The sequence below is a fragment of the Emys orbicularis genome, chromosome 3 (assembly GCF_028017835.1).
Source record: "Emys orbicularis isolate rEmyOrb1 chromosome 3, rEmyOrb1.hap1, whole genome shotgun sequence".
Classification (NCBI taxonomy): domain Eukaryota; kingdom Metazoa; phylum Chordata; order Testudines; family Emydidae; genus Emys; species Emys orbicularis.
In genome coordinates, this window is record NC_088685.1 from 48,591,326 (window position 1) to 48,604,986 (window position 13,661).

At 40.1% G+C, this 13,661-nt stretch overlaps 1 protein-coding gene across 1 annotated transcript in view; it reads left to right on the forward strand.

The window, feature by feature from the left end:
• The window catches only part of MLIP (muscular LMNA interacting protein), a 160,889-nt gene that overhangs the window by 117,147 nt on the left and 30,081 nt on the right, over positions 1–13,661 (forward strand). The window contains exon 12 of the mRNA XM_065402009.1: positions 3,408–3,533. Within this exon, the coding sequence (XP_065258081.1) occupies positions 3,408–3,533 (126 nt within the window). The remainder of the gene's footprint in view (positions 1–3,407; positions 3,534–13,661) is intronic.

The window sequence follows — 13,661 nt, forward strand, 5'->3', positions numbered from 1 at the left end:
CACTAGTCAGATGGGGCAACCCCTGGTGCAGCTCTTCCATTGCCAGGACATCACAGGCTTCAGGCGAATACAGAGTATTATAAAAAGCAAAAGCTGCTTTCCAGATCTCAGCAGGGTCAGCTGTCAGATGACCATTCGGCAGCCAGAGGCAAAAATCCTGCCCATGATCTGTAGACTTTTTCTCTAACCTGAAACAGAACCTTGGAGGGAGCATCATGTTCATGGAACTGAGTAAAACGGACCTTAACCAGGGTTCCTTGCTCCTTCCAAGCTCCTCAGGAGCTGGTACTTCTCAGTTAAGGTTTGGGGCATCTGCACTGGGTTTCCCACATCAACATTGCCAAAAAGGTGCAAGACGTCTCATTCCAGGGCACTCATGATACAAGGACCACATGGCAGGCTGGGTATACTGCTGGCAGAACATTTGTATCTGGGCCTTCCCGACATTCCACTACTGTCTCAAGGACTCAGACAGCATTGTGCTGCTGCCAATGCTTCCAAAACACAGCAAATAACTGGGTGAAATTCAGGTTCTGTAACAATTTGGTATTAAAGCACCAGCGGGAAGCACAGGCAGGATGAGGGAGAGAAATACTGAGAGGCATCATGATGACCAGACAAGTGAGTGGGAGACATGGAAGACTGAACATCCATATTCATGCTGGCCTTCGTGTTATAAAAGTGATCCAGTCTACCCCCTAGCAGCACCATGGAGACTAGAAGGAGAGAGCCAAGCAGCAGAGCGACAGTGAAAAGTGGGATGGAAAGTATTTTGAACAAAACAAGCCACGGGGAGACATATATATATCTTGAACAATCCCTGCATGCTTCCTCACCTTTCTCAACAACTTCTTAAGATGGGAGTGTGTCCTATCGTCAACCAGGATATCTCTCAAGACAAGGGCAGCTGAGTAAACAAAGTGTGGTAAATCAGGGAAATAGGCTTCAACCTCAACTCCCTGCTTCCCTTTGGTGCTATCCAAAATATCACTAATCTCCTCCACATAGTGCCCACCTTTCATATCTAGCTGATGGACTGGAACATCAGGAACCAGTAAGGAGTCACGGAGATCATCATCATCCTCTTCAGCTTCCTCAGACTCCTCCAGCTCAGAAGAACATTGAGCAATTGCAATACTCTCATCATTCATGAAGGAGAGAGATTCAGTGTGGGCAGCTGGTATATCTATTTTCCCAAGAGGGGTAGGCCACCCCGCCCCAGGCTGGACCCAGCATCATCACTGCAGCATGCAGGATTGGGGGTTTGAGGACTCACCATACCACGGGAAGACAGCAGCGCACTGGGAGCTCCAGGCACGGAGCTACCACCAAACACAATGTTATCCTCCTTCTCAGGGCACACTGCTCCATCCTCAGCCACTACCAGCAGCTCAGGGGCCTCCAAAGTCTTAGCTCTTTTAAACCCAGTCCCGCATAAATCCATCTCATCAGTCTGTTCTTCACCCCCATCTCTAGAACCCCTCTACTTGCTCTGCAGGGAGGTGCTCCTCAACCTCCAGGACTTGCTTCTGTACAAGCACAGGTTATGGAGTCACAACAGAGGGTTCTTCTGGGGAAGGGGGGGTCTGCTGTCTGGCAAGGGAGGGGGAGATGAAATCTGGCAGTGCAGATGCAGGCGGTCCCTTGATGTCCCAGCCCTCTCCCTACTATCCTGGGGTCCCACATTCTTCCCAGTGACCCCCAAGCCAGCAATGTGTGGGCTGGAACCCCTCAAATGACAGGAAACATTTAATGTTTTTAGAGGTAGCAAACACTGTATAATCCACCCTATCCATGTGGTGCTTTAAAACCAGGTTCAGGGGCTGTTCAGAGTTATTTAACATCATAAAATGCCTCACATCTGGGTTATTCCAGGCTAGCAGAATCATTCCACCAGCAGAAACTATCCTTCACATAATGGGGGAAATCAGACACTCACGTCTCATTGTGAAGGAAGGGGATGACACTGGAAAAAACTACTTTATTAGCAGGAGTAAACAAGAGAAATACTTGAACAAAAGACTCCTTGACCCAGAGTCCCTCGTGGACCAAACAATTCACAAACTGCTCCTCGGCCAGGAAAATCACTATGGATTTGCTCATTCGAGAGGCAGATTTTATAGGAGCACAGCCAATAACCTTACCTACACTCAGCAACACGTCCTCCACAGTGCAGGAGGCAGCAGGCACACACAAAACCCCATGCTTGCAGATCAAATCACTAAATCCATCTGAAGTGGACTCTATGGAGAAAACCTCCTCAGCCCCAAGGAAAAAGGGGAGGGAACCAATAACACCCATAAAAGAAAGGAACCGCAAGTAACAAAAGAAAAAAAACAAACATAGACTAACAGAAACCCAGCTAGTGCACACAGCACCCAACAAACAGCCTCACTTGAGGCAGGGGAAGGATAAGGAAGAGACAGACAGATTCCACAATAGCCCACAATAGGTAAGTCCTCTGGAACGTGGCCAACCCAGGTTTAAAGCCTTGCTCTGAATCAGACAGATCAGGGACTTAAACCAGGGTCCCCTACATCCAGGGTGAATGCTCTTCATGGAGAGAGTGAATCTTTTTCTCCCAACCACTGACATAGAACAAATTTTGAAAATGTTCACAAACTGGAAATATTGTTTTTCAGCCAGCTGTACTTTGTAGAGTAAACAATTATTCTTTTCCATTCATTTCTTCCTTTATTGCTCTCCAGTGACTGAAGGATGAATAAGTTGAGATGTTAGTACTGTAAAGCCTAATTGTATTTGTGCAAATGGTTGTTTGCTGCCACTGTTCATAGTGTGTTTCAAGTTCTTGGCTAGTATGCTGGGAAAGCTCATATGATATTTGGCCAGAGTTTAAGTCTGGCCTTTCTAAAAAGTGCTTTCTTACCATGCATTGGTGAAAGTTATTAGTTAATATACTTGCATCATCTGTTGCCCTTCTTTATTGTGTGGGTTTTTTTTCATTTTGCGGTGTCCTTTTGAAAAGTTCATGCTGGAATTTGCTGTCTGTAAACAGATGTGGTTATACATAATCCATGACTTGATGAAGTTATTAGGATGCAGTTGAGCAGCTAGCAAGAGGTGGCAGAAACAACAGTTTGATAGGCAGGCTAGTTTCTATCCTTTGAGTTGATAACAAATAGATCTTAATTAAGAGCTTCCTGTGACTGCAAAATCACAACTGGTGTTACCTTTCTCCATATTATGAAACAAAAACAGGCTAGTCAATGAGGAATTGAATTATTTTGGTCCTTGTATATTTTTTAAATGTCATCTTTTGAAATATGGTAACTTCAATAAAACTGGAATTAAAATGTCCAAAAATAAATATCGTTTTCTATAATCTGTTACTACTTCAGGTTTTTAAATGTCTATTCTTTTTCCCCCTGTGCTTGCTATGGATCTAGACAAAGCCTGGTGTTATTCGTCCAGGGCCAGTGAAAACAAAAACCTTATTAAAAACGGAGGAGCCCTATCAACCAAACCCTTTCAAAAAATACCTTGAAGAAACCAGAGATCCAGATATTGAGCAGGTGAGTGCTTTATTTAAACATCACCCCCGCCTCCCTGAATTTGTAGTGGTTGTCAGCTTCCTAAGAAGCTGATGAAGTTGAATCTTGGATTCTTGTTTATTTATGTGCATATATATTAAATAGCAGCAATATATACACCACCCTCCCATTTTATATTTAAATACTTTACTATTAAAATTGTATCAGCCCAGATGATGTTCCATTTCGTATTATCCAGTGGCTTAGCTCCTTCTCTCTGGCTTTTACAAGAGGGGAAAATAGCCTGTATATGAATATACAGCCTGTATATTAATGAATTATGATCATGGTCATTTTGTAGCATCTATATGTAATTTTTTAAGACATGGACTCATTAGGACTAGAAGGCTTTGTAACCTTATACAGAACCATCTACTGGCAAGTTAATGTGTCCTGATACAAAGCATAACATAAACAAGAACTGCCTGATTAGATAACCAGCCCTTATTTTTGATAATTTGTTACCCATGTCAATTTAAAATCAAACTTTGCTTCCAGTATCAAACATGCCACTTTGTGTAATGTCTTTAGGAACATCTTGTAGGGTCATTAAGAGCACCTTGTAGTGATAATATAGTATTTTTCATTTCTGAGCTACTTACTGACTTGGGTCGGCCACTGTCTCAAAGCAACTATATTTGTGTGAATCTATCAATCTATATAGGTAAATACGTGTTTGTGTGTATTACTTTGAATTAAAACCTTTACCACAATATGTAATTAAATTCCTGGAGAAGCTTCCAATTAACGTACACAGTATGCTGTGAATCATCCATCTGGTAGGTTGTAGAGGATCACAATGCTGAGCAGTTCTCTTGCCAGACGAAATGGGAACAAGGCACCTTTATAATTAAATTTTCCCTAGCTTTAGGGCCTTCTAATCACATTTTAATCACTCTAGCAACAAAACAGTATTAATTAAAAAGCTTTGTTGTTAAAAACACTTAAAAAAGAAAGAATTTTATTTTAACTGTCTCCCTCCCCACAATGGGACAAATTCTACTCTCATTTGTCCTAGATTGGCTCCATTGACTTTCTCAATAGAGTTGCACTGGTGTAAATCAGAGCTAAGTCTGGCCTATTGTCTGTAATATACCAATGGGCTCCAACATCCTCTGCATGTTTTTTCATAAATGCTTCTTTATAAAATATCGGGTTTGTCTCTAGAGCTGGATGTCCATGGGAAATAACAATACTTGGAACTTGAATCAACAATGTGATGCTGTTGCAAAAAAAGCAAATGTAGTTTTGTATTGCTTTAACAGAGGCATAGCATGCAAGTCACGGAAATGATAGTACTGCAGTAGTCAACGCTGCTTAGAACTCAGCTGGAGTACTGTGTCCAATTTTGGTCACCGCTATATAGAAAGGATGTAGAGAAACTGGAAAGGATCCAGAAGCAAGCAACAAAGATGATCAAATGGATGAAATGCAAGCCATATGAGCAAAGGCTGAAGGAACTGGGTATGTTTAGTATGGAAAAGAGGAGATTAAGGGGGGGGACATGATAGCGGTCTTCAAATACTTGAAAGACTGTCATAAAAAAGATGGAGCAAAATTGTTCTCTTTTGCCACAGAAGGCAGGACAAGAGGCAATAGGTTCAAACTACAGCATAGCAGATTTAAATTCAATCTCAGGAAAAACATCCTAACTGTAAGAACAGTAGGACAATAGAGCAGACTGCCCAGGAAAATCATGGAATCTCCAAAGAGAGTTTGGCTAGCCATCCATCTTGGATGGTTTAGACACAACAAATCCTGCCTCTTGACAGAGGGTTAGACTAGATGACCCTTGCTGTCCTTTCTAAGCCCATGTTTCTATGATTCTAGATCTGAGTAAGAAACGGTTTTCCTTACCCACAAACATTTTTGAGATTTCAAAAATTTTCCTGTTCCACAACGGGATGAAATTGAGTCCTTTGAAAAAGTTTAATAAAAATGAGAGAAAGTGGGAGAGGCAGATCCACCCTAGAATAGTCAGGTGGTTAGCCTCTCACATAGGATGTGGGAGATCCAGTTTCAGATCTCTCTGTCTAACCACATACAAGGTGAGTGCCCTAACCACAGGGCTATAGAGTCAAGTTTCTCTCACTGGCCCACTGAATATTTAAAAATGTATATGTAGTAGAACAGGTCCAACAAGAGAGATTGAGAGAGATCCATCTGTGACGCTCTGTACCTCGGGGGAACACCCTACACCCCCATGTTCATCTTTATAAAATGATTGTGTGGTATCCAATGCAAAGTTTGTCATATTGGGTGTCTTCGGAAGCTCATAATGCACTGAGCATGGTTGTTATAGTGATGTTATAGTAATTGTTACAGTAATATTATAGTAAGGTTATAGGTTACAATTTCATGTATATAGTTATGAGGCTGAAAATGTATCCTCATGGCTTAAAGGAAGCCCATGCAAAAACTCTCCAAGAACAGAGAGGCAGTTCACACCTCGTCAGGGCATGGATGGGACAAACCCAGCCCAGCCTCACAGGAACAATGGACACTGGCTTAGGCAGCAACAAAATAATGTGTTAGACCCTCGTGGGAGTCACCCCCTTCCTTTGGTCAGTGTGGGTCTGTGATGCGGTAATGCTCACCTGACTCTGAAGGGGGGGGGCAAAGTCAAGAGGAAAGACAGGACATGATAAAAGGGAGAGACATTTTGCCATACTGTCTCTCTTCCACCTACATCTACAGACACCACCACCACCAAGCAACTGAAACGCTGAACAAAGGGGAGACCTTGACTGAAAAGTAACCAGCCAGCCTGTGGTGAGAAGCATCTAAGTTTTTAAGGACATCGAAAGTGTTAAGATCAGCTTAGAATACGTTTTGCTTTTATTTAATTTGACCAAATCTGACTTGTTATGCTTTGACTTATAATCACTTAAAATCGATCTTTATAGTTAATAAATCTGTTTATTCTACCTGAAGCAGTGTGTTTGGTTTGAAGTGTGTCATTGGCTCCCCTTGGGATAACAAGTCTGGTACATATCAATTTCTTTGTTAAACTGATGAACTCATATAAGCTTGCAGCATCCAGCGGGTATAACTGGACACTGCAAGATGGAGGTTCCTAGGGTTGTGTCTGAGACCGGAGATATTGGCTAGTGTCATTTGCTTGCAAGTAGCTGGGAGCAGCTTACATGCCAGAGGCTGTGCATGAACAGCCCAGGAGTGGGGGTTCTCACAGCAGAGCGGGGTAAGGCTGGCTCCCAGAGTCAAGGATTGGAGAGACTTAGTAGGTCAACAGTCCAGATAAAATCAGAGGGGAACGTCACAGTGGCGCAGCAAGCAAGGTGTATGTACGGCTTGTTAGTCCAAGTGAAGTTCACACTTTAAGCACTGATATTTGTGATTTTAAGTGAGTCTTAAGTTCAGTGGCTAAGAACAGTCAGGAGGAGGTCACAGTTTTGTTATTTTCTGTTTGCTTATTTCGGGAAAGGGAAGTAGGAACAGAAAAGCAGGAAAATGTGTGAAAGCAGTGAAGCGATTGCGAAGTTGGAGCTTTTTAGGCTGCAATCTGCAGAAAAGGAGCAGGAGCACCAGAGATTACTGCAACTGAAAGAACTGTAGATAAAAGAAAAAGAAAGAGTCAGCCAGAGAAGAAACTGCACACAGAAGGGCTATGGAAGAAAAAGAGAAAGAGAAGAAAGAGAAAGAGTAAGAGAGCGGGAAGAAAGAGAAAGAGAGTGAAAAAAACAACTGGAACTGCTACAGAAGCAGAACCAGAACCCCCCGACCCCAACGACTCCCATCAAGTAGCTGGGAGCAGCTTACATGCCAGAGGCTGTGCGTGAACAGCTCAGGAGTGGGGGTTCTCACAGCCGAGCAGGGTAAAGCTGGCTCTCAGAGTCAAAGATTGGAGAGGCCTAGTAGATCACTGGTCCAGATAACACCAGAGGGGAACGTCACACCATCCCAGAATAGTCTGATGGTAAGGGCACTCACCTGGAATATGAGAGAATCAGGCAGAATAGTGACATGAACTTGGTTCTCCCAGATAAGTGCCCTAACCACCTCGCTACTCTGGAATATGTCTCTCTCTCTCTCTCTCTCTCTCTCTCACTCTCTCTCTCTCCCACCCCTCCCTCTCCCCCTCCGCCACCCGATCTCCATTCCTCCCCTCCACCCATGCTGGTTTTGACCAGAAATTTCATCTTGGACCTGAAAAGATATCAATTAAACTTTCATATTTCTGCAAAAAGCTCATTTTGATGAATTAGTGTTTTCTGACAAAAAACTGTTGTGTTATAAAATTTCCAACAAGCTCTTCTCAGCACGATATCCTTTGCAGTGACTAGCTGAATGTTCCTGACTGCTTTATTACTATTTATTTAAAAGGCCGAGTGCCCTTATGTATAGGAGTAAGTTTGTAGGATCCGAATCTGCCTAGTTTCTCTGTGGGCATCAATTGATGTCAATGGCAAAACTCTCAATTTAAATGTATTACTCTGCAGCTTATCCTTTAATCTACTTTCTTTACTCTACATTAAACCTTAACCAACCATTTTGAACTTAATATTAGAATTATTTTATATATGTACATAAGCTCTATTGTGCCTAGAGGCACAGGCCCATTGGATGCTGAGATGGTTAGTTGCAGAGAGGAACACATGCTTCCCTTTACTGGTTGACCTTAGGGTTGACCACAACCAACTACCACAATTTTAAACACCACAATCTCTGCCATCCCTCGGTGCTAAGTGGTGTTTTAAACATGTTAATGAACATATGTTGGCAAACATGTTTGCAAACCACACTTCATTTTCCTAGGCTGGACAGGGCCTTAGTATCACCATGAGATGTGATGGCTTTGTCAGACTAGGAGGAGTGGGGAGGATTAGCTAACCTAACCTTCACTACTTTTCCTAGTCTAAGGCAGTGGCTCTCAACCTTTTCAGATTGGCTACTCCTTATTCAAAGTCAAAAATTTTCCTGGTCCCCTTACATTTTCTATCAAAGCAAGAGTAAAAATTGTACCAATGATAACAATAAGCACATATAATTTATTTGTGTGTGTTTTGAGAGTTTGACAGAGAAGATTTGACCTTGAATAAAAAAGGTGTGTGGGGAGTCAGTTTACTTTAGATTGTACTAAAATATTCAGCACCCCATGTCTCCCTTGATTGCCTTTGTTACCCCTCAGCAAGCCACTGATTGAGAAATACCACTCTAAACAAAGCAAAGGGGACTTTGCTGAACAAGAGGTGTAATTTACCCTTCCCCTTATCTGATTAATTAATTTGACCCAGTGCAGTGGGTGTTTTGTTGATGAAGTAACAATGCAGTCTCCAAGCTCTGTAACTTGAAATAAAGACAAATTGGACTTTATATCTCTGTTCAGCAGTCTTCCTTATATTTGAGGTTTATTATGGAGATAAACTAATTTATGTCATTTAAGGGAATTATATATGGACATAAGTCCTATTTGTGATGATGTATTCTTTGGTGTGTACTAGGGCTGTCAAGCGATTAAAAAAAATAATTGCGATTAATCGCAATGTTAAACAATAATAGATTACCTTTTATTTAAAATATTTTGGATGGTTTTTACATTTTCAAATATATTGATTTGAATTATAACAGAATACAAAGTATACAGGCTCACTTTATATTTATTTTTTATTACAAATATTTGCACTGAAAAAAACAAAAGATATAGTATTTTTCAATTCACTAATACAAGTACTGTAGTGCAATCTCTTTATTGTGAAAGTTGAACTTTCAAAATGTGTCCATGTTTATGACAGGTTCTGCTTGATAACAATCCAAAGCAGTGAGTACCGACACATGTTCATTTTCATCATCTGAGTCAGATGCCACCAGGAGAAGGTTGATTTTCTTTTTTGATGGTTCGGGTTCTGTAGTTTCCGCATCGGAGTATTGCTCTTTTAAGACTTCTGAAAGCATGCTGCACACTCGTCCCTCTGAGATTTTGGAAGGCACTTCAGATTCTTAAACCTTGGGTCGAGTGCTGTAGCTATCTTTAGAAATCTAACATTGGTACCTTCTTTGTGTTTTGTCAAATCTGCAGTGAAAGTGTTCTTAAAACGAACATGTGCTGAGTCATCATCTGAGACTACTATAAAATGAAATATATGACAGAGTGCAGGTAAAACAGTCGGAGACATATGATTCTCCCCCAAGGAGTTCAGTCACAAATGCAATTAACACATTATTTTTTTTAACAAACATCATCTGCATGGAAGCATGTTCTCTGGAATGGTGGCCAAAGCATGAAGGGGCGTACGAATGTTTAGCACATCTGGCATGTAAATATTTTGAAATGCTGGCTACAAAAGTCTCATGTGAACACTTGCTCTCACTTTATGGTGACATTGTAAATAAGAAGTGGGCAGCATTATCCCCCATAAATGTAAACAAAATTGTTTGTCTCAGTGATTGGCTGAATGAGAAGTAGGACTGAGTGGACTTGTAGGCTCTAAAGTTTTGCATTGTTTTGTTTTTGTGTGCAGTTATGTAATAAAAAAAAATCTACATTTGTAAGTTGTACTTTCACGATAAAGAGATTGCACTACAGTAATTGTATGAGGTGAATTGAAAAATATTGTTTCTTTTGTTTAACATTTTTACAGTGCAAATATTTATAATCAAAATAATAATATAAAGTGAGCCATGTACACTTTGTACTCTGTGTTGTAATTGAAATCAATATATTTGAAAATGTAGAAAAACATCCAAAATATTTTTTTTTCATAGGTTCATAGATTCTAGGACTGGAAGGGACTTCGAGAGGTCATCGAGTCCAGTCCCCTGCCCTCATGGCAGGACCAAATACTGTCTAGACTATCCCTGATAGACATTTATCTAACCTACTCTTAAATATCTCCAGAGATGGAGATTCCACAACCTCCCTAGGCAATTTATTCCAGTGTTTAACCACCCTGACAGTTAGGAACTTTTTCCTAATGTCCAACCTAAACCTCCCTTGCTGCAGTTTAAGCCCGTTGCTTCTTGTTTTATCCTTAGAGGCTAAGGTGAACAAGTTTTTTCCCTCCTCCTTATGACACCCTTTTAGATACCTGAAAACTGCTATCATGTCCCCTCTCAGTCTTCTCTTTTCCAAACTAAACAAACCCAATTCTTTCAGCCTTCCTTCATAGGCCATGTTCTCAAGACCTTTAATCATTCTTGTTGCTCTTCTCTGGACCCTCTCCAATTTCTCCACATCTTTCTTGAAATGCGGTGCCCAGAACTGGACACAATACTCCAGTTGAGGCCTAACCAGCTCAGAGTAGAGCGGAAGAATGACTTCTTGTGTCTTGCTCACAACACACCTGTTAATACATCCCAGAATCATGTTTGCTTTTTTTGCAACAGCATCACACTGTTGACTCATATTTAGCTTGTGGTCCACTATAACCCGTAGATCCCTTTCTGCCGTACTCCTTCCTAAACAGTCTCTTCTTCTGTATGTGTGAAACTGATTTTTCCTTCCTAAGTGGAGCACTTTGCATTTGTCTTTGTTAAACTTCATCCTGTTTACCTCAGACCATTTCTCCAATTTGTCCAGATCATTTTGAATTATGACCCTGTCCTCCAAAGCAGTTGCAATCCCTCTCAGTTTGGTATCATCTGCAAACTTAATAAGCGTACTTTCTATGCCAATATCTACGTCGTTAATGAAGATATTGAACAGAGCTGGTCCCAAAACAGACCCCTGCGGAACCCCACTCGTTATGCCTTTCCAGCAGGATTGGGAACCATTAATAACAACTCTCTGAGTACGGTTATCCAGCCAGTTATGCACCCACCTTATAGTAGCCCCATCTAAATTGCATTTGCCTAGTTTATCGATAAGAATATCATGCGAGACCGTATCAAATGCCTTACTAAAGTCTAGGTATACCACATCCACAGCTTCTCCCTTATCCACAAGACTTGTTATCCTATCAAAGAAAGCTATCAGATTGGTTTGACACGATTTGTTCTTTGCAAATCCATGCTGGCTATTCCCTATCACCTTACCACGTGTTTGCAGATGATTTCCTTAATTACTTGCTCCATTATCTTCCCTGGCACAAAAGTTAAACTAACTGGTCTGTAGTTTCCTGGGTTGTTTTTATTTCCCTTTTTATAGATGGCACTATATTTGCCCTTTTCCAGTCTTCTGGAATCTCTCCCATCTCCCATGATTTTCCAAAGATAATAGCTAGAGGCTCAGATACCTCCTCTATTAGCTCCTTGAGTATTCTAGGATGCATTTCATCAGGCCCTGGTGACTTGCAGGCATCTAACTTTTCTAAGTGATTTTTAACTTGTTCTTTTTTTATTTTATCTGCTAAACCTACCCCCTTCCCATTAGCAGTCACTATGTTAGGCATTCCTTCAGACTTCTCGGTGAAGACCGAAACAAAGAAGTCATTAAGCATCTCTGCCATTTCCAAGTTTCCTGTTACTGTTTCTCCCTCTTCACTGAGCAGTGGGCCTACCCTGTCTTTGGTCTTCCTCTTGCTTCTAATGTATTGATAAAAAGTCTTCTTGTTTCCCTTTATTCCTTTAGCTAGTTTGAGCTCATTTTGTGCCTTTGCCTTTCTAATCTTGCCCCTGCATTCCTGTGTTGTTTGCTTATATTCATCCTTTGTAATCTGTCCTAGTTTCCATTTTTTATATGACTCCTTTTTATTTAATAAATTTCAATTGGTATTCTATTTAAAAAATGTGATTTAAAACTGCGATTTAATTGTGATTGATTAATTTTTTTTAGTTAATCGCGTGAGTTAACTGCAATTAATCGAAAGCCCTAGTGTGTACATATGCTTGCTGTTGTGTATAGGCATATCTTAAATGAAAATAAGTACGTTTAAAATATAGAATAATTTTTATTGAATTTTTGTTTTATTTACAAAATTATTAACAGTTACCCAGATTTAAGCTACATCAGTCAAATGTTCATAAGCTTTCAGCTTTCACCTAACTTTCAATAGGAGTTTTACTGTTGCCTTCAATAGGAGCAAAGTTAGGCTAATGCTTAGCATATTTGAAAATCCTACCCTTTATATAGAATATATTTGTAGGCCTTCTGAGTCATCAATTTATGTGATGGCTGGCTGAATCTGGTTCCAAAAGTTATTTTGCCCGATGTAGAGTCGTTCAATATCATTAATGCATCTCTGTTATATCACTAAGTTGGGAAATTTTTAGTTGTTTTTAAAAAATAATAAACAGAATTTTAGAGAGACGTTTAGGATTCTCTGATCCTACATCACAGAAACCAAACTATATCTGTGTGCAGTGTTTTGCAGTTCACTAAGTAATATATGTTTGCAGTAATATTACAAAAGTTTGGGGAAACTAACAAAACTGTATAGAAATATGGTTGTTTGACAAAAACCAAAATAAAACTAAAGCAAAACCCAATTATCAAAGTTCTCTTCTAACAAATAGCCTACTGAATTCGCCAGAAGGAAAAGGCTATATTTCATGATGAATGTTAAATTCTGCTTTCTCTATATAAAAGTAAATTTAAGTTTATTTTAATGGGTGATAAAATGAACATGTTAATCGTGACATATGGAATACCATAAGTCTACTGTAAAAGACTTGTAATTTTATAGGGATCTTTAATTGTGAAGTGTTTATCACCTGAAATGGGGAGGGGGTTGGTGGTGGTATGTGTAAAGGAAGCATAATTCAGGGATGTCATAGTATAGTGAATAAGTACCCGATCCTCACCTGGTGTCAACTGACATATCTCTACTGGAGTTCCTGAATGAATCAGGAGAACACCTCTTATCCAGTATGAATTTTCAGACAAATAGTCACTTGAGCCAAAATTTGTAATTTTGGGGGGATTTACAGATATTTTCTTGAAAATCCAGAGTTGGCTGAATACATATGAATAAGTTTCACCCCTGAAACGTAGTGAACTGAACTTAGTACATTTATTCAATAAAATATTTGAGATTTTATTTTTAATATTCAACCACTGCTACTTGTACAGATTCACTGGATTACTCTTTGATGTAAGCAGCTCATCTAGCTGTAAAACTTGACCATCTCACCTTTTTATTTCCCCATGGCTGCTAAAATATGATCTCACATTTTTTCATGCATGGTACTTCTCTTAATGTCCTTACCAGTGGA